The sequence below is a fragment of the Octodon degus genome, unplaced genomic scaffold (assembly GCF_000260255.1).
Source record: "Octodon degus isolate 3935 unplaced genomic scaffold, OctDeg1.0 scaffold00104, whole genome shotgun sequence".
Classification (NCBI taxonomy): domain Eukaryota; kingdom Metazoa; phylum Chordata; class Mammalia; order Rodentia; family Octodontidae; genus Octodon; species Octodon degus.
In genome coordinates, this window is record NW_004524680.1 from 2,009,570 (window position 1) to 2,032,029 (window position 22,460).

General features: G+C 37.1%; 1 protein-coding gene across 1 annotated transcript in view; it reads right to left on the bottom strand.

Annotated features, from left to right (window-relative positions):
* Positions 1-22,460, bottom strand: part of Erc1 (ELKS/RAB6-interacting/CAST family member 1) — a 561,464-nt gene that overhangs the window by 58,089 nt on the left and 480,915 nt on the right. Inside the window, exon 17 of the mRNA XM_004638944.3 lies at positions 11,241-11,339. Within this exon, the coding sequence (XP_004639001.1) occupies positions 11,241-11,339 (99 nt within the window). The remainder of the gene's footprint in view (positions 1-11,240; positions 11,340-22,460) is intronic.

A 22,460-nucleotide genomic window follows, 5' to 3' on the forward strand; every position in this document is an offset into this window, starting at 1 on the left:
TCTCAATAAAATTAATAAAAATAAATAAATAAAAAATGAAAAAGACAAACATTCTCAAGGTTAAGCAAGTTTAAAACACTCATTAGATCCATTGTGAGTATACAACATAAGAAATGTAAGAAATTTTACACTCATATGGGTCATTTACTTGCTAAATGAAACATTTGAGGCCCTAAGAAGTAACCTGACCTGTTGAAGATGGTCAGCAGCTACCTTACTATTAGGAAATCACAATCTCATGTTTCTCACCCTGACCAATGATAAAGTATATAGCCTTTGTTCCACTGCTTTTATCTGAATAGTTCCTGTGGGGAAATTAACTTTTTGAAGTATAACTGGGCTTCTATATTGTGCTAGTTTCAAAATGAAGAAAGACCATTTCTTGGAAGAACCCACACTTTTTGATAATGAGTATGTTCCTACTTCTCACTTTCCTACTACCTTGCCCACTTGGGTCCCCTGTAACACTAAGATAATGCAGGATGCTCTTAACTGCTGTTCCCCCTTCCAGCATTTCCCTTTCCACTACAAGCTAAGGTCTTTAGGATCCACATCCTGTTGACTGTTACCTGCAGCCTCATACAGTGTTCTTCCCTGACACCCAGTAGTGATTTAAAAATCATCCAATCCTGACTATGACGACAAATGCCCATAATCCTAGAAGGCAGAAGAATCTTGAGGTAGAGTCTACCCTGGGCAACTCAGCAAGATCCTATCCTGTAATAAAAAATAAAACAGGCTAGGTTGTAGCACAGTGCAAGGCCTTGGATTCAATTCCATAGCACTGCAAACAAAGCATCTAGATATTCTCTTGCATTTATCTTTTCAAAAAGTGGTCCCAGGGGGTAGGAGGAATATAGCTCAGTGGCCTAAGTGTCTACCTGGCAAGCAAAAGGTCCTGAGTTCAATTCCCCATGTGCCAAGCACAGTGCTAAAGCACTGGGAACATAGTCAATGAAATAAGAAAACAGTGATGCAAAAAGTGGTCCCTAAACCCGTCTGGCCAATTAAATTTAAGATGTTCTTGGAACTTGCTTCTAAGGAATAGCACATGGTAAAAGTGATGGTAATATTTAATTTTAGGTCATAAAAGGCAGTGTGGCTTCCTCTATGCTCTGGTCTTTATCATTCATTTTGGGTGAAGTTGGTCACCAAATTACAAAGACATTCTAGCAGTTCAATGGGGAATTTTACTTAGTGAGGAACTATTTTTGCTAAAGCCAGCAAGAACTATTGATAAGTCATCTTGGACTTGGATGCTCCTTCCTTAGTCAAGGTCTCTGATAAATGCAGTCACAAATGATTTCTTGACTACAATTTACATGAGAGAACCCAAGTAAGAACTGCTCATGTAAATTGCTCCTGAGTTCCTGATCAACTGAGACCATTGAGATAAAAATGTTTAGTGTTTATGTTATCAAGTTTTGTAGTAACATGTTACACAGCAATAGGTAATTACTATACTCTAAGCACTATATAGGCTTTAACTAAATAAGCACACAACTGCAAGAGTACCTTAAATTTGTTAGGCTGTTTATGCTTCTAAATCTTCACTACATCTTAGTCTAAAATTATATTTGCCTGGCAAATACCTCTTTACCTTCAGGAGTCAGTTCAAGTATTCCCAAAAGAACATGCCATCTGTTTTGAATATTTTATAGAGTAAGCCTCATTTGTGTGCTGCTTTGATCTCCTAACATAATGGGAAGCTAGTGATATGGTCCAGCTACACCTCAATCAAGTGCACTTATTTAATTTATCCCAGAAATGCTGACTGCCAGATCCAGTTGGAAATGTTAGCTTCATCGCCCTAGCACCAGGAAGATGGAAGAAAAACAGGTATAGTGATGCATGCCTATAATCTCAGCACTCTGGGAGGTTGAATGGGAGCAATTTAGCAACTTAGTGAGATCCTGTCTTAAAAAAAGGTAAAAAGGTTTCTTTTGTTTTGATTTATTCATTTCTTTTGTGTCAAAGAAAATATTCCTTTAAACCCAAAATAGATAGTACTCCTACAGACAGAGAAGGCATAGCAAAAAACTAGTGGAGAATTGAGGACAACCTCCTTTTAACAACATTGTTGTTTTAGATAAAATGTACATCAAACCATAGTTTCCATAGCATCAGGGTATAAAATAAAATGTGATATGAGAGGAAAGTATTATGCCTGTCGTCAAAACTAGTATTAAAATGGGTTCCACCATATGCTAATGGATAGATAAGCAACAAACTTAATAATATAATAGAGTACAGTACATAGTGACTGGATCAGTTTGGGACATACACTAGTGGTGTCAGATTATAGCATAACTTGTTAAGGTGCAGGGAGATACTAAACCACGGAACACAGACATTACTACTACTACCACCACCACCACCACCACCACTACATAAAAGTATAAATAAAATATGTGTAACTTTAGGTTTAAACCCCATTTTATTATTTTTTTGGTGGGGGTAGGGATGGAACCTAGGGCCATGCACATGCTAAGCAAGTGGTCTACCACCAAGTTACACTTCAGTTATTGTTAATTTTTTCACTTAGTAAAAACTTTTAAGCTCTGTAGGAGTTTTTATTTTCAGATGACTATGGGAAAAGTAAGCAAGATATGAAGGATTTGATTTTGCACAATGTTCAAAGATATTTGGTTGTTAAGGAACAAAACCCAAGTTGCAAATAATATCACAAGCAGGAAGGTATGAATCCATGAATCTGAGAGCATATTTTCCAGAGATGCTTAAAGCACTATCTCTAGTGACTGACAGGTCAGTGTCACCTTCAATCACTTAGCAGGACCCACAAGTGTGCAGAATGTACCTGTAGCACTAAAATGCTATCTTAAAAACATTAAAAGTAGGTCTGGGGATAGAGCTCAGTGTTAAAGCTTGTACTTAAAATATCAGTTTTATCTTCATTGAGCCTAAGAATTCTCTGCCTCTGCCCTTGGAGCTCAGTAATCATAAAACCTGTCAAGAATTATTTAGGACCACAGTGTAGAGGTGGAAACTTTTATCTAATCCTTGGGATTGTCTGAAAATCATCCTTAGGTCAGAAAAAATTACCTGCCACCCTGAGGTACTTCTTAGAGGTAACTGGACTAGACCTGATATCTGTGGCTCACCCATCATGCCTCTGAATATTCAAGGAGGTAGCTACAGTGTTGCACAAGCAGTATTTTGCAAGACCACTAGTGATTCAGTTAGATGCTCAGAAGAGATAATTATGTTTGTGATTATCTTTACCTGTATGAAAAATTAATTACTAGGATTGTGGGTTGTCTGTGCAATTGGAAGCATGCTGTGGTAACAGAAGAGAAAAAGTCTACCAATCAACAGCGGCAGCTATGAGCCTCATGAATGTTTCAAGGCTACATCACCACCACTATCAATGTTATCCTCATTGTCATTTATTGAGCAGAGCACTTCCATGTGCCAAACAAAGGTGGTGGTTACACAATATACTAGTACAGTTAATTCTCAATGGTGCAAGTTTTTTTTTGTGTGTGTGTGTGCAAGTTTTATTAATGCCAGTTAGCAAATGAGTAACCTAATGCTTAGAGAAGTTAAGCTGTTTGAGATAAGTTATACTGACCTGGTTTAAAATTAGGTCTGAAGGCAAAGAATACTGTTAGCCTACAGAGTATTTATTACAGTTCTGTGACTCAGACAATGTACAGGGGAAGCTGGTTCCTATTTTACTCCTCTGTGAAGCTCAATATGATAAACCCCTTACACACAGTTTGCCTGATTATGGGTGTCCTGTATTAATAGAGAAATATGGGATTACATGGAATGAATGAAAAGACAAAGCCACCTTCTTTTTCAGCTTGGCTGGTTTCGTTACTTACTGGCCCCCTATATGTCATCTCATTCTTAAATTAAAAATTCCTTTAAGCTGGATCTTAAGTAAAATAATTTTTTTCCTTCCTTTCTATGCACTCAAAATTTTTTAAAAATTTTATTTATTTATTTATTTATTTATTTATTTATTTATTTGTGTGTGGCCAGCTCAGCCCACCAGGGGGCAGGGCTGGCTGGCATGTGGTGCTGGGGGATTGAACCGCGGTCCCTGTGCTTTGCTAAGTTTGTTCTAAGTAGGTGCTTTAGACCACTGAGCCATCTCACCAGTCCCTATGCACTCAAATTTTATCCAACATCCAAGACCCATTTCTTACCCCTCCAAATCTCTAGGTTTCAAATTCCTCATTGAGCTCCTAGGTAATTAGTTATAAAAACCAAACGAAAGCAAACCGAACCAAATAATAAACCAGTGAAAAAAATGTTGGAAACCAATTAAGGTCCTTGTGGTAAGGGGCTGTCTTGAGTTACCTAAAGAAATTCTGTATTGGTAAAGGTAAATTTGTCATTTCACCAATTAAGAATACAATTCAACATATTCCTACTGAATATGTACTATATTCATACTACCAGACTTAGAAGTGGGAGAGTCCTTCTCTTTTTGCTATAATACAGTGTAACAAGTATGAGATCTGCAGTCTATGCTGGGCTGGCATTATTTATTAATTCATTTATTGTGGTTTACATTTTGCAATTGTGGAGAATGAACCCATATGGTTCAAACACTGTCTCACTAACTACAAACGTACCTCTCTGTCCTGGGTTTAAACATGTCATTTGCTAATTGCACAATCACAGAAACATTTAACTTGTATAGGAAAAGCAAGATATTCTTATTAGGGTGGCTATGAAAATTATATACAGAACAAAAACAATGAAAGTGTCTGGCACAAAATTAGTGCTTAATAAATAATTCTTTTCTCTCTCCCAAGTCCCTGCAATTAAAAATTTCCTGCTTCTTCAATTCCACTGACTTGAATTCTAAGCTTCCCAGCAGAGATTTTCGCTAAAAATTCTGATCTACTGCTGAAAATATAGTATCGGGTTCAGTTATGTAAAAAAAAAAACAAAAAAACAGACCTAGTATTGATCTACACTGACAAAATATTGAATTCCCTACCACGTTCTAATACAAATCACCCCACCCTTCTATAAATGTATTCTCTAGGGTCCTAGAGACTTTCATCATAACATTACCTCAATAAGAATAATTTTCAGATGTTTCAAATAGACAAGGAGAGTTGTATAGACAATCCCAGTAGGACAGACAAAAAGGAAAGGCCAAAAGAGAAAGACTTCTGTTTACAAATACTTGTCACAAAAGCTTGTATTAGTATTTGGGTTATTTCAGAAAAAGAAGTCACATAACAAACTAGTCCAAATCTTGTTTTAATATGCCATAGTACTGAGCAGATAATACATAAAAGTTATTTTTAGATTTTAATCACAGAATGTTCTTATACCAAGACCAATTTATGAGCCCTGTGATTTACAAGCCCAAGTACATCTTTTAAGGAGTCTTGCACCAGTTTATGTAAACTGCTTCCACAGCAGGAAATTCAGAAAGAGCACATGGCTGTGCTTCATGAAGACTGTAAAACACAGGTCTTTAGAAGATAAGTTTCTACCTGAAGGATTTTTTTTTTTAAAATTTAGGAAATGAAAAAGATTTCAGAATTCTATTCACTCCATTTTATAACTCCATGAAGTTATAGGAGCCAGAGTCTAGGACTGCAGTAGGACTTTCCTTTAACTTTTAATTTCTCTAAAGTTCTTTTGTTACTAAACACTTTTCTTATCATTTTTTTTACTTTCTTGTACTAGTAGTAATACTGATATGAGAGCTCATAGCCAACTCTATGTTCTTGGTTTCAATGTAAACTTATTTTTTCTGGATTTCATGAATTTGGAAGGTAATACAGGGTACATCATATATTCATATATTCATATGTATGATGTATCCTGTATTACCTTCCAAATATATATATAATATATATATGGAAATTTGAGGGAAAATGGATCAAATGTCACATGGAGTTTTCCACTGGCTAAGGAGAGAAAGAAGGGACTTTGTCATTCTTTTTTTTTTAAGTGGAAGTAATGCTTGTCTGTATCTTAGGAGTTAATTCCCTCAAGGAGAATGTCACTGACTAAAAGTTTTGCATAAGGAATTTCTTTTTATTTCTCTCTCTGGCTCTCTTTTTGGTGGAGCCAGGTGGTGAACTCAGGCCCCTGAGCCATCTCCCTGGCCCCAGGAATTTCTTTTTCTTTCTTTCTTTTTTTTAGGAATTTCTTTTAAAAATCATCAAATTCATTCCCTAGTTTAAGAAACTGAAAGAGTAAATAAAATCTGAAAGGTATAATAGATATTGTGAAAGAGAAAGAAATTTCTCAAAGGGAATGAATAACTGGGATGAGGAAAGGAGAAAAGAAAGAAGGTGGGGGTATAAAATATATATACTACACCCACATGCACAAGGATATCTGGGATAACTGTACTGCTGATTTCTATTGGCTTATTGAAAGGAATAGCTAATGCTTAAATATTTTTTCTTTTCCATTTTTTTGACCAATTTTGCATGTTTCCATTTGGTAACAGGAACAACTAATTTGAGGATATACTATGTACTACAATAACCATTGTTGAATTCCTATAACCTTGTTTAGTGAAATTCTGTATTATTTCTAATATTTTTAAAATTATTTTTTATTCTCTTTAAAAAATGAAAAAGAACAAAACTAAAATAATAAAATATTTGGTCAAAAAAAAAATCAATGTATTTTCCCAAGAGAAAAAAATTTCAACATATGGATCATGGTTTAAGTGATGAAAGGGCAATGAAATCATCATATATTTTGGTTATTTCTGTTATCAACTATCATTAGTCCCTCTTCCCAGAAATAGCTGATGACCTTGAGTCTAAATTCTCAAATATTTGTTTTGTGCTGTTACTACAAAGTGAAGGCACTGGGCTAGACAAGGATAATAATAATAGTAACTAACATTTACTGAAAACTTGTTACTTCCTGAACATACAGCTAAGCTAAAGAGGTTCAAGAGCCATAACAAGAATAGTAACAGCAATGCAAAGAGTACAGTAGTTTTTGGTATAAGGTACTATTCAATCCATTTTATATACATCAAGCAAATAATCTATCCAGCAACCCTCTGAGGCAGGGACTAATAAACTGATTTTTACGGAAACAAATTGAAGTTCAGAGAGTTTAAGTTACTTTCATGGACATAAGGAATCTAATTTCAAAGCTGTACTGTTAATTTGTCTCACAATTCATTCTACTTCTTACAATCTCCACCTGAAAGATGAAAAAAACCCACGTACAGAGATTAAAAACCCATTCAAAATTTCAGCTACTGATTTAAGGGTCTAAACATAGCCATTCTGCTCTCATGTCTGCTCTAACTATTATGTCCTACCACATCCCATAAAATGACCTAAGCCTAAAACCCCTTTCAGCTCTATATTTCTTCCATCTGAACACATTATTTCTAGTAAGGCTTGTAACTTTGCCAGTAACTAGTGTCTTACAAAGTGTTTTAGATGCAAAACATTAACCTCTTATGTTTGATAAGGAAATCACTGATTTCAAATTTGAAATCTGTTGAGAATATCTGTTCACTGTAGAATCAGCAAAGAAATCAAGAGAACTGGACAGAATGTCAAAACTTCTGTGTTTTAGAAGTCAATACACCTTTTTAGGCAAAATTTTTATGACATAATGGTGACTGCGACAAATTTTTGAAGTTTAAAATATTTCACAGAAACTCCAGCTCTGGTCATGTTACAGCTTGTGTCTAAATGTCTCTCCAAAGTCTCATGGGGTCCTAACTGAAGTTTCTTCAGAGGTGGCTAGATCTGAAGTGTGTGAGGCTGGGACAGATTTTGATGCAAGGCTAGGGTTAAGGAAGCCCCAAACCCTTATATTCCGCCCATACCCTATTCTACCCTAAAGGTAGAATATAAGAGACAGAAAGAGGGCTCTTGTAGTTGCTTTGGTTTTTTCTACTTCATTGCTTTGCTGCCTTCTACCTGCCATGACCTGTTTCTCTTTTGTGATGTCCTTCTGCCATGCCATCCAGTCTTGGAACCAGCCAACTATGAACTGAAGTCTCTACAATCTGTGAGCTACAATAAAGCTTCCCTCCTTTAACTTTGGGCATTGGATATTTTGTCTCAGCAATGAAAAAAGTAACCATAACAGGCCAGATAACTGCAATTGCAATGTATTAAACCAATTACAGGTAACAGTTTTGTGAGTAGGCTCAATAGTGGAATAATTGGAAAAAGTAAAGTCAATAACTGAACTCTTGCTAGTAATTATTTCATTCCAATGAAAGAGAAAATACAACTTCTAGAAGAAATACATAAAATGGTTTGTTCATTTTTAATCTCCTAATGAAGTTATCAATGGGCTTGTTTTCCAGAACACTAACATGTTTCTTCTGATTGACTAGAAAAAGTTGGTAAGCAAAATACTATCTAAGGTGTGTGTGAGTGGCAGGGAAAGCTTCCAGCCAAGACAAACTAAAAACTGTTACAACGTCAAATGTTCTGTTAAAATGGGCACTGCAGAGCCATGTTCATTTCTAAGACACTGGTAGACCCCTTTCTGCTACTGTATGGTTCCCACACTTCTCATCATGACAAATATGTTCCCTTGTAGAGTACAGAAAAAGTAGTCCATGCAGCATTCTAACCTAACAAACTTTCTGGTTGACACAGACAAACTTCACCTTCATCCACTGTGGTAGAATAAAGTGATCTGAAAAGCTGTGCATCACATAGTGTATAGCCCCTTTCCACAACTTACCTCTTCAGCCTTACTGTGTTCAACAGTAGAAGGTCTGTTTATGTTCCCATCATTTTAAGCAGTTCAACACCAAGACATGGACATTTCAGGGAGAACTGACTCCAAAAGAGTAAAGTCACTAATAAGTATGAACGCTGAATCCAGGGAATACAAGGCTATCACAGTATGTGTCAACTTATTAATCATAACTATTAATTTTTTTTTATAAGAAAAGGGTTTCCTTAGCCAAATCTTAAAGGCACTAGAGCAAACTGGACTCTTCCAGCCAACTGGACTGGAAAGGAGAATCTTGGCAGTGTCCTGGCAACTGTTTAAGAAAGCAATATTCTATACAAAGAGAGAGAACTCTTCAGAATTACTGTTAAAGAGGTTTTCTCTTACTTCTCTGTTCCTTTTTATTTTCAGGGAAAGTTTGAGAGTAATGTCAAAGCTGCAGGAGATATCACAGTTAGACATCCTAGGTACTGACTCTGAGGATTCAGAGTATTCCATAGATAGCGCAAATGAAGGTTTAGTACAGCCTAGTGTACAGACTGTTCTTACACAGATGCTGTATTTATAATTAGCATAAAAAAGGCATCACGAATCCAAGCTAATAACACAGTAATCAATTTTCTACTGTCAGTTTAATATAAGTTACTATAAACCTTACCAGGACACTGTTAAGAATAATTTATTTTAAAAAATCACAACTTGAGGAATTTGATTATATGCCCTGAAAGTTCTCCCAAAAATGTATACGAAGAACTACAAAAGTGATTAATAATACACAAGAAAAGAAAACCCACAAAATACAAACCCCACTATGCCAAAAGCACAGCAATACACACAAAAATCATGTGAAAATGAAAAAACAGAAAGCATATCAAAGACATTCATGAATTATACAGAAACAAAATGTGAGAGTGATTGTGTAAAAGGAAAAATGAAATAAAACAAAACAAAAATCATTTCTGTAGTTAAAAGCAAAGCTGTTTCTCACCGTTCTGAACAAAATGGCTGAACTAAGAGCATCTGATTGGCTATGCCCATATACCCTCCTCCTCATCCTATGGGGAGAGATGACAAAGGGCACAGTGCCCCAGGGCAGCATGGGAATGAAAAAGAGTTGGTTAGTATTAAAACAAATATATAAGCATAATGTATTAGAAAAGAATTTGACTCATTATAGATTCTAATTCCCTAAATTATGAAAATTAGTTATTAGATTATTATCATACTATTTCTCTTCTCTTATTAGTTTATCATTACATATGTCATCTCTATGCTAGATCTGGGAAAAATTACCAAACTAGGACTTTTTTTTATGTTTTGCCTTTTTCTTTAACCTTTCTCCATTTCTGCCTCTCCCTATTCTAATTTCATCTATCTCATATCAAAACTTATTTCCTAGAAACGATCCAGCACGTATTTTACATATGGTGACATAAATTTAATTCCAGGTATGTACTGGGAAACAGGAAAAGAAAGTGATTTCTTGGCAGGGAATGACTACTGACACGAGGCAGACCACTTTCTCCCCTTCACCTACAGTAAAATTGGTACCATTTCTTTTCAAAACTGCATTGTGTTCCTCAGCTAACTTAGGAATGTCATCATGCTAAGGCTATATCTTCTGCATCTAAGAAATATCAGCACTGTAGGTATCACAACTGCTTTTAATTACAGTAGTTCTGCCGTTTTTTCTAAGACAATGCCATAGCTGTCATCTGGTGAGATGTTTAGCAGAGGCACTTTCGCTGACTCTTTAGATAGATAGATTTAATCATTTGAGTACATTTTTTCCCCCTTAGCTATACATTTTAAGATTAAGTATGATAGGGATGTTAAAACCTGGTTTTTGGCAATGGGATATGAGATAATCTATTCACCCTGCTTTCCTGTCCACCACTTTCAAGATCGTGGGAGAACTGTTTTTCTTCAAAAAACCAAAACTAATTATGGTTCCCTTTAGACTCATCTGCTGTCTCTTTTGTACCGAGAAGGTAGAGGCAGTAACTTCCCTTGTGAATGACATGTTGAAGATATCTATCGAGAAATGGGAATAAAGAAATTAAGTTTTACTTAATTTCCATCACTTTTAGTAGATGATGAACAAGGATTTCATAATTTGTAATTAAACAGAAGCAGCCCCTATACTGAATTATATTTCAATGAGCTTGCAAGGAGTCTTGTATTTCTACTAAGGCACCATTTCTTTAGAAGAAAAGGCAAGACTGATTTTTTTCCCCTCAATCCAAGGTTTTTTTTTTTTTTTTTTTTTTTTTTTTTTTTTTTTGCGGAACCGGGGATTGAACTCAGGTCCTTGTGCTTGCCAGGGAAGCGCTTATTCCACTGAGCCATCTCCCAGCCCCCCCATGGATTTTTTTTGTTCTCAAAATTTTTTAAGTATCTTTTAAAAAATATTTACAATCATCAATGTTCTATACAAAATTTTTTTAGAAAGTGGAGTTTTGGAGAAACTTAGTTTTCTTCTAACTCATTGGAATTTGCAAAATGTTAATATAAAAATACTTTAAAAGTTAAACAAAAACAGCCAGAAGCAGCCTTACCTGATCTGGGGAGGGTTTATGATTTGTCTGATTGGAATGAGAGGATCTGAAGTGGTCATCTTCATAGTTGTCTGCCATTAGCTTCATTCGATTTTGTGTCTAAAAGGGAATTATTCATAAAGTTACATTTAGATAAAGTTTCTAGGATACATTGTAAAGTGACAAGTACCTTAAGAATTTTATAAGGATAAAACTAATCCTGTGTAGAATAATCTCAAAACATAGCTGAAAAGAGCTTAGTACTGCTGTGGACTGAATCGTCACCCCCAAATTTATATATAGAAACCCTGCTTTCCTGTCCACCACTTTCAAGATCATGGGAGCATTGTTTTTCTTCAAAAAACATCAGAGTCACTGTATTCTGAGACAAGATCTTTAAAGGTACAATAAAATAAAGGTTAAGTAAAGTCACAAGAATGTAAGGCCGTCTCCAACACAACTGTATCCCTAAAAACAGAGCAAGAAAAAGTTCTCTATCTGGTTCTCTATCATGTGAAGATACAGAGAGAAAAGTAAGCCTCTGCAAGCTGTGAAGACAGCCCTCACCAGAAACTGAATCAGCTAGGACTTTGATTCTGCATCCCCATCCTCCAGAGACAGTGCCCCTGGATAAGTTAGCCTCCAGTCTATGGAGTTTCGTTATGGCAACCTGAGCTAAGATTGCATTGGCACAGGAATTTTTGGAAGAGAAGCAATATCCTCAAATTGAGTAACTTTCTACAGGGTTATTTTTGTATTTTAAAATACTGGATTATATTTCATATAAGACTATTTGTTCATTCTATGATATATAGGACTCATATTTTTATGTTAGTAGCATAAGAATCTAAGCATCTTTTAAAATAACGATTCCACTATTTTGAATATATAATATACAGACCATGAATATTGCAGAGAAAGTTTATCACTTATAAATTAAATGCTTACATGATTATCTAGAAACTCCAGTAAATGATCTGTAACAACTATAACTTAGTACAGAGTTTAGTAAACTGAGCAAACAGAAACTACATATAAAAAATTAAGTAACTTTTCTTTCTTTTTTTTTGGTGGAACCGGGGATTGAACTCAGGCCCTTGAGCTTATTCTACTGAGCCATCTCCCTGGCTCCTTCAATAGCTTTTCTTTACCAATAAAAAACATTCAGGGAGCTGGGAATATAGCTCAGCAGTAGAGTGCTTACCTAGCATGTACGAGGCCCTGAGTTCAATCTCCAACACCAAAACATATAATTTAGGGTTTGATAATAAATCATATTTCTAAGATCCTTCTCTTTAATCATGAACCAATTATGCTCCATTGCCTTTGCTCCATCTTTACCAAAATGGAGGATGGGGTTGATTCTGTGTGACCAGTTAATGTAAGCCCTGAATAAGTACATAATATACTCAGCATCTTGGAGGGTCACTCTACAGGGCTAGCAGTTATGAAAATGCAGGGCATGTTAGGCATAAAAGTAAACACCACTTTATGTTATAATATTGGTAAATATTAAAATACAACATTGTTAAAGTTTGCTTCACAGCATCTAAAAAACCTTGCTAATGAATAATTTAAAATGTTATGTTTAGATAAACTGAAAAATAAAGTTTAAACAATGATAATCACTGTTAATATTTAGTTACATACACTCAGTCTCCTCCCTATGAACATATAAAATGGACACTCTCTTCTGATGTTATTTTTTTCTATGCCTATTTCTGCTATTCTATGATAGTTTAAAAATTACTGTATCTCAATGTATTTTGCAATCTAGCATGATATGCTTTGTCCTTTCTCTCCAATTCTGGTTTTATCAAAATATGATTATCTTGAACACATTTTTTTTCTAGATGAATTAAAAATATTTGGTCTAGTTTCCTAAAAAAGTTTACAGAAATATGCTATAATGCCTCAGTAATTTAGATCAAATTGTCTTGGTTTAGGGACTGGGGAGATAGCTCAGTAGGATAAGTGCTTGCCTGGCAAGTGCAGGGTCTTGAGTTCAAGCTCCAGTACCGAAAAAAAAAAAAAAAAAAGGCTTAGTTTGAAAAATAGCTTTGCCTCTTGCAAGCTATCTAACCTAGGGAAAGTTACTTAAATGCTATCAGCCTTAGTTTCCTCACTTTTAAAATTGGGAAAATAGTAATTTTCCTCACATAAGGCTGTTGTGAGGAGTAACAAATAAATGAATTTAACACAAAGAAATCACTTGGAAAGATGTCTAGAACCTCATAAATCTTATTATCATTAGAATCATAAACATCTTTATATTATTAAATATTACTAAATGGTTGCATCCCATACCATTACCCATTCACAATGTTTATTTTTACTTATCTGTCTATTTGTCTAATTTTTCTTTTCTGGAAAGCCCCCAAGGGTTTTGTTATGATTTGAATGTTTGTGTCCCCTTGAAATTCATATGTATAATTAAATTTTTGGGTTCTTTGAACAAGGCCTCACTATATATTCTAGGCTGGCCTTGTATTCACCATGTAGTCCAGGCTGGCCTTAAACTTCTGGGGATCCTCCTTCTTCAGCCTTCCAAATGCTGAGATTACAGGGATTAAACTACCACACACAGTGAAATTCATATATTGAAACCTAACCTCCACTGGGGTGGCAGTTAGAGGTGGGGACTTTGAGAGATGATCAGGTCACAGATTAGTACCCACATTAAAAAAGGTCTGAGGAGCTTGTCCATCCTTCTACCATGCAAGAATTCAGCAAGAAGGTACCATATATAAAGCAGATTATGAATTATTTTAGACAATAATTTTGCTGAGGCTTTGTTTTTGGCTTTTCAGCTATAGAACTATGTGCAATATGTTTCCACTACTTATAAATTACCCAATCTAAGATTTTTAGTTATAGTAGCCTAAATGAACTAAGAAAGTGGAGAAAGTTTTGCAAAGCAGCTCTCAGAACAAGGGAAAGGAAAGAGGCACATCCAAAAAGTGAGCAAAACATCTTCATGTCATTCATTCAGCTATGAAACCTTTTCAAGTTGCTTTAATGGAACCTGGTCAACAGTACACATGGCTATTTTCTTAGAATGAGTGATAAACCTTTATTTTTAAAATTTTATTTATTTACTTTTTTGTATTTTAGGGAAGGGTCTACAGGGTGTTCAGGGTCTCATTACTAGGTCACACTCAGTGATCTGCCTGTTTACAGCCTCCCAAGAGCTGAGATTATAGGGGCGTGCAGCCATGCCCAAGTCTCAATTGCCTTCTCAGTGCGCCCCGGGGGCAGGGCTGGCAAGGCAGGCCTGAGGATCAAACACCTGGTCCCTGTGCCTGCTTGCAGGTGCTTTAATCCACTAAGCTACTTGGCTGGCCCTCGAGTGATAAATCTTTAATGGCTGATATCTAGCATAAGTTTAAGATCTTAAAAAGAAACCCTAATAAAGCACACACAAATCCATTTTCAATGCAGAACATATGTCAAATACTTTTTAGGAATGAGAATATAAACACAAAGAAACTAATCCTAGTAGAAAAATAAGGCCATAGATTATTTATTTGATCCCAATAAGCAAATGAAGCGATAGTCATTTAGAACATACTTCTCCATTTTAAGAGATATGTGGATGATCAAAATTCAAGGTTCCTGGATCTAGGTCTAGTCTTCACAAATTTGGTATAAAGTCTGCTCCTTGAAGGGTCATAAGGTTGATCAGGAAACATCTGACGGTTCACAGAGCATGACACGTTACACAGATCATGTGAATGACTGCTCCAAAGGAGCTCTTACACTATATTTTCTTGAGATAAGACCAAAAAGCAAAAGGCAAGTACTTTATGTTTCATGGACATGAAAGGTACTTTATATTCAAATGTCTTGAACAATGCCACGGGGTTGTGCAATCTGTGAAAACTTCTAGCCTCAATGACACAAAGAAAAAGACTGCCTGAGGGAAGGGAAGAAAGAAAAAAGAAAAGGAAGAAACTTGTTGAAACAAAACTTCTTTATCTATAGATGTGAATCTGTGTATTCAGGCATACATATCTTCTCCCAGGCAAAGTTCAGTGTTTATTCTGTTAATCTTTTCTTCTAGGACTGAAATGTGAATACATAAGTAAGGTGTGACAGAAACTATTTTATTTAAAACTTAAGATACACCAAGAAACAAACTTAGTTACACAAACCCAGGTTTTAAAAGAAAAGGTCTGGAGTGTAACTGGACTTACATATTCATTATAGGGAAAACTATGGAATCACAGACTAAAACAATTATGAATCCTTCACTAAGGACCTTAAAGGGACATGAAGTTAAAAAAAACCAGGAAAATATAGTTGGATAGTGTTCCTATCAATAAGTTGTTCTTCAAAACTGTCCTTTTCCTTTACCTCATTTCTTTTCGTCAGTCACAATGTCATAATAAACAGACATGCAGAACAGAGTAGAATATCAAACATGTCACCAGCCAGACAGCACTGTGAGCTCTTTCTTTTCTAGGTCTTTTTATCATTCCAGCTATGAGTCTCCACTAACATTTTATATCTTCATGAACACAATTATTATTCACTGAGTTGCTTAATCAAAAACATCAGAATCAGCTGGGTCTACTGTTACACACTTGTAGTTCCACTATCTGAGAGACTGAGGAAAGATGATTCCAGGCTTGAGATCAGTGTGAGCTACTTAGTGAGACCCTCTCAAAATAAAAGGGCCAGGGGTAGAGCTTAGCGGGAGAGAGTTTGTTTAAGATGGTTGGGACCCTGGGCTCAATCCCCAGTCTGCCAAAACACTCACACCCACACCCACATCCACTTACACACACCAAAACAACCCAGAATCATTCTCTCCCCCACATCCCTCCTGCAAAACCAGGCTTTATTTTGGAAAAGACAACTGAATTGGTTTTTGGTGGAGGGCATGGGCAAGAAAGGATACCCCAGGCAGCAATGTCCCCCAAGGGTGGGCTGAGGGCTAAGCTGAGCCTCAGGTAGGTCTCTTGTTCCCAATGCTCCCTTGCGGGCTGGGAGAGGCTGCTGTGGCCCATTTACTTGGGCAAAACATCAGAGGTCTCAGATAACATCTTCCCACCGCCGGTAGCTCAATCTTTTTCACAACCACAGTAGATTTGGTGCAGGTGAAGCCAGGGCTTTGGAGACTCCCAAAGCCATGGCTTGTGAGGCCCCCAGAGGGTGAGCTCACCATTCTTGCACACCCATTGATGGTCTTCGAGTGGATGCTCAAGTTCTGCATCCCAGCCTCTATTCTCCTTGCACTCCAGCAGCTTGAGGTAGGTGGTGATCCTATGTCCAGCCAGGGCCAGCTTGATGTTCATGAGTTCCTGGTATTCATGCAGCTGCCAGGTCATGTCCTGCGTGGCCTTCTGCAGGGCAGCCTCCAGCTGGGCCAGGTTCGTGCTGGCATCCTTAATGGCCACTTCCCCACGCTGCTCAGCATCAGTGATGGCAGCCTCCAGTGATGTTCTCTGGCCTTTGAGGGCCTCAATCTCAGCCTATAGGTGGCTGATGCTGAGGTTCATCTCAGAGATCTCGGACTTCGTGTGGCAGAGGTCATTCCCATGCTTCCAAGCCAGTTTGCAACTCTCATACTTGATCTGGTACATGCTCTTGGCCTGAGCCCAGCTGTGGTTGGTTATCTTCTTGTACTGGGTCCTAACCTGGGCAATGATGATGTCCAGGTCCTGGGAGTGGCTGTTGTCCATAGACAGCACCACAGATGTGCCTGAGATCTGAGACTGCACCTCACATAACCCCTCTTCATACAGTTGCCTGAGGAAGGTGATCTTGTCAGTCAGCCCTTCCAGGTGTGACTCAAGCTCTACCTTGTTCATGTAAGCTTCATCTACTTTTTTTTTTGTGTGTGTGTGTGTGCAGGGTCTCACTATAAAGCTTGGACTTACAGTGACCCTCCTATTTTCAGCCTCTTTTGAGCTGGGATTACAGGTGTGTACCACCAAGCTTGGACTCTTATCTCTGGCTCAGCACGCCCAGGGGTGGGGCCAGTGCAGGCATGTGGTGCTAGGGATAGAACCCTGTCCCCTGTGCCTGTCTAAGCAAGCGTTTAGTCTGCTGAGCTATCTTGCCGGCCCATCCACATCTTTTTTGATGAGGACGAATTCATTCTCCATCTCTGTATGTTTGTTGATCTCATCTTCATATTTATTCTTTAAGTTCTCCAGCAGCCCCTGCATGTTGCCAAGCTCCACCTCCAAGCTTCAGTTTCTCCTGATTCAGTGCGTCCAGCTGCTGCCAGAGGTTGTTGATGTAACTTTCAAATATGTTGTCCATGTTACTCTGGGATGTCTGCTGCTGCAGGAGGCTCCACTTGGTCTCCAACATCTTACTCAGCTGCTCCAGAAACTGAACCTTGTTGATGAAGGAGATGAACTTGTTGAAATTCTTGATCTGCTCCTTCTTGAATATGCACAGCCTGGATGTTGGGGGTCTACCTCTAGTTTCAGGGGGTTCAGCAGGCTCTGGTTCACCTGGATGGCTGTGATGCTTCCCACACCACCAGCCCCATCATAGCCACCCAGCCTCAGGCTGTCCCAGAAGCATATGCTGCTGTCCATTTGGGAGAAGCTGGAGGAGCTGATGCAGGAAGAAGGTCTGCTGGTGTAGGAGAGGCTGCTGAAGGCTCAGGGGCCAGAGGTGGACACCTTGTGGGACTTCTGAATCACCCTTATGGACATGGTGGAGGCTAGAGTGGAGGCAGGCGAAATGAAGATGGAGACTTGAGAAGGAGCCTGCAGCTACTTCTGGACCTCAGAATCCTTCTTGATCCCTTATTTTCCACATGTAGCTAGTGGAGATACAATACCTTGTTGACTCTTGGCATGAAAAGTAGGAGCCTAAATAAACCTTTCCTCCTTTAAATTATCTTAGGTATTTTGTCATGGGGAAAGTTAACACAACTGTATTTTTCCCCCAGTAATTATACTGTTTCACCCACATTACCACTGGTGTATCATGTTATTGCTTCTCTAGACAACTTCTTTTGCCAACTTCCAACAAAAGTTTGGGTCCCAGCATTACTCTTACTTAAAAAACAAATCTGTTCATTGGAAGTAATCACCAGAGCCCAACATCCACAGGGAACAACACATCAAGCTCTTCCACTATCTAGCTACATCTTGCCAATTTCATTGCTCCAATGGTTGGCTTTCCTGTCTGTCTGTCTGTCTGTCTGTCTGTCTGTCTGTCTGTCTGTCTGTCTGACTGGTGCTAGGAATAGAATCCAGGGTCTTGCACAAACCAGGCAAATATTCTAGCACTAGGCCTTTTCTTTTCTTTTTTTCTCTTCCTCCTCCTCTTACCCCTTCCTTTTGTCAACCATTGTAGAGTGAACCCAGAGCCTATACACTGACCTATATTACCACCCCTTTTTTTGTTTCTGAGACAGGGTCTTGCTAGGTTGCCCAAGTCTGCCTCAAACTTGTGATTCTCTTACCTCAGCCTCCTCAGCCTTTGGGATTATAGCTATGTGTAACCATGCCTGGAACTTCTTAATAGAGAGAGAGATCATCTTATTTTGCTCCTTAATTAATTCTGAATCTAAATAATAAGATATTCCTAAATTTCTGAGATAAACTCTACTTAGTAATATTATAGGTAATATTATCAGTAGTAATATTACCACTGCTGAATGTGGTAACATATTACTTAGAATGTGTTTAATTTCATAGGCAATATTTTCCTACAAAATTTAGGTATTATATCTAGTTTTACTATCAAAGTTATGGCAACCTCATGAAATAAATCAGAGAATTTTCTCTTCATTGTATTTTCTAGAAAAATTGTTAAAGAATAGTTGTATATTTGATGGAACTTGTCTCTAAAAGCAAGTAGGCTTTGTATTTGTGATAGGAAGACATTAAACTTATTTAATTTGTTGTTTTCAAAAGTCAAGTTTGATAAACTACAGTTGAGCATTAAGGTCATATTTTTCTAAGATTTTTAAGTCTCTTTAAGAGGTTTATTTGGCTCACAGTTACTGTCTATGGTAGGCTGGCTCCAATGTAGAAATAGCCTAGCAAGAGAGGAACGTGCTTATCTTATGTGAGCCAGAGAGAAGTGTGGAATCAGGGAAGAGACAGACCCCTTCCAGGTCACCCCCCCAATTGACCTGCCTTTTGTGATCAGATCCCACCTCCTAACAGAAAGCCAGTTATTGTATCCCCATGATTCAATCACTTTCTAAAAGCCTCATCTGTGAGTGCATAAGACATTCTTAATCTAAACCTTAACAGTCCACTTTGAGTGGGTGTATCAGAATTAGTCTAGGTTCTCAAACTTGGTTGATATATTAGCTATGGTTTTCTAAAGAAACAAAGCCAACGGGATATACAGAGAGAAACAAAGAAATTTATCATAAAAGATGGACTTACAAAAAAAAAAAAAAAAAGATGGACTTACACACTTATGGAGGCTACGAAGTCCCACAATCTGTTGTCTACAAACTAGGTCATGGGAAAGTTGGAAGTATCGCTCCTATCTAAAACAGAGGGCCTAAGAATTAGGCCAGTCAGAGGTAGGTAAGACCCAATCCAAGTTCAAAGGGCAGAGAAGCAGCAATACTGATGCCCAGGGACAGAAAAGGAATGGAAGGATGTCCAACCTCAAGGAGACAGAGACAATTCACCTTTCCTCCACATCTGTGTTCTATTTAGACCCTCACTGGACTGTGTGATGCTCCTCCACATGTGAAGAGGGAGAACTTTTCTACTCAGCCTACCTCCCTCCAGAAACTCCCTCATAGATGGGTCCAGAAACAGTGTTTCACCAGCTCACTGGGCATCCCTAAGTCCAGTTGAGTTGATGATTAAAATTAACCATCTCAAACACCTTGACTCCTCAAGACTTAGTACTGTGATTATTATAAAAATTTTAACTATACATACGGCAATTTTAGTATCTGAACATTTTTCCAATTGTGACTTTTATGATATCTAAATAGAGATAACGTGTATCTGATGCACATTCACCATCTGAATGAAGATGTGCTCTCAGCATAACATATAGGCTTAATTTTGACAACTTGCTATGAAATAAAGACTAAAATATCACATTAATTCTTTTATATTAATTCAATGTTAAAATGATTATTTTGATATACTCAGTTAAATGAAATATATTACTGAATTTTTAGTGTTTTTTTGGTGGAACTGGGGATTGAACTCAGTTCCTTGCACTTGCCAGGGAAGCGCGTATTCCACTGAGCCATCTCCCGGCCCTGAATTTTTAAAAAGCCTGCTTAGTAGTTGAAAATGTATCACACTTTCCTTTCCCAAAAGCTATTTACCTACATTTAGTGTCCCTCTGCTTGAATACTCCATCTCACTATCTTACATTGCAATAAAGAAAACTTACAACAACCAACACTCTATATACATAGCAATCTGGTTTTCACTTTTAACAGTTCTTCCATTTGATTATGACTACTCCTTAGTTCCCAGGATGGCTTGTGGGATTCTCTGCTTCATCACAGAAACAGAACATAGTTGAGAGGATTTGCAAACAGTTAAAAGATTTCAGGAGCTTCCAAAAAGCACACATTAATCTTCATGATTAATTCAGATTATAGTGTGCTTCTAACACTTTTTTATATGCTATGCAAATTTTAACTTTAAACTCTGGAGAATGACAGACTACATTTTCTCTTTTCCAACATACATCAGCATTTTTAAACTGAAAAAAGTTATAAAAATTTCTATTACAATACTAATTTTGGAGAGCTTTCCTGTTTTCTGGGAAGACCATGATATATAATTACAGTACATTAAGGTAAAAAAGTTAAGAGCCAGATCCATAAAACCCTACCTAAAATTAGCTCATAAATTGAAACTCCAGGCATGATGTATTTTGTAGGCCAACTTGCATACAGTGACCAAGTGCAATGTCTAAAATGCGACTGCCCAAAAGCTGAATAGGCACCGTTGCCGCATTCTGCAGTACTTACTGTACTTATTCCCTGCCCCGTCATATGCCTAGAGCAGCTCAATGCAAGTTTTAACATATAAGGATAATTTCTCCCAGCAGTGTCCTGAGTGAAACAAGAATGCTTAAGGGGAAGCTGGATCAGAGATCTCCAAAGTCTATCCAAAGTGGAGAATAACATATAGGCAAGTGTTTTTACTATTTAGGAATCAGCAAATCATGACCAGAATCTAAGCATATTTACATAGCTTTTAGGCATTCTGAGTGGCCAAGAATACAATAAAAATTTTACAAATACAGGTAGGACAAAATAAGTGGTAACACTAAAGTTTTTCACACACGACAGAAAAGACCTTTCTTCTTGTTTTATTTTAAATGGTATTAAAAATAAGGTTAAAATTATTATTGATAATTATTATAAATAATAATTGATAATTATTATAAATCATTTTCTTAAAGATGGTGATGGTGGCTCTAAGTTTTTGTTTCAGTTACAATATACCTCAACCTTAACCCTATTTATGGGGAAAAGTAAAACAATTTAGTTTATCCCCTTCAAATAAAAGCACAATAATAAGCAGAAATTACTTAATGATTTTTAGAAGACCCCACTCCCCCACCTTTTCTTGCTTGAGGAGCAGTTATGTAGGCAGAGGGACAACCTTCAAAAACACATGTTCTCTTAATTTAAAGAAAAATATAGCACTACAGATCATAAGAACAAAAATTCTCAAGGTAAGAAGTTCTGAGGGGATTTTATTTTTCCTTTTTTATAAAATCATGGTCTCTGAGTAGGAAGGAAATAATTCTTCCATGACTTAAAATATAACCTCAGTATAAATTGTAGACTCATGTGCAGATATTGAAATATCTCTAACCAGAAGCTGAGTTCCTGCCTTACACCCCTTTCCTGCTGTTTCTGAGAATTTATTATACAAGGATTTCCCTACATATTTTTACATATATATATATATATATATATATGTAATAATATATATATAGTTCACATGACAGCGAATGCTTCTTTTTTCTTTCTGTGTGTATGGGGGGAACACTGTATTTTAATACTATATTAAAATAAGGCTTGAGAGAGAGAGAGAGAGAGACAGACAGACAACAGACAGACACTTAACTATGGAAAAGTACTTCATGTGGAGCCGGGAGGAGATGAGGAGTCATCTCCAACCTCAGAGTCTTGTTTGTCAGGCAAATGCTCTTCCACTAAGCCATATTACTTGCTGTACAAAAGCATTCTAAATAATCCTATCTGTTCTTGGTTGAAATACTTCTTTTCACCATTTCGTATATCCACATACTTAA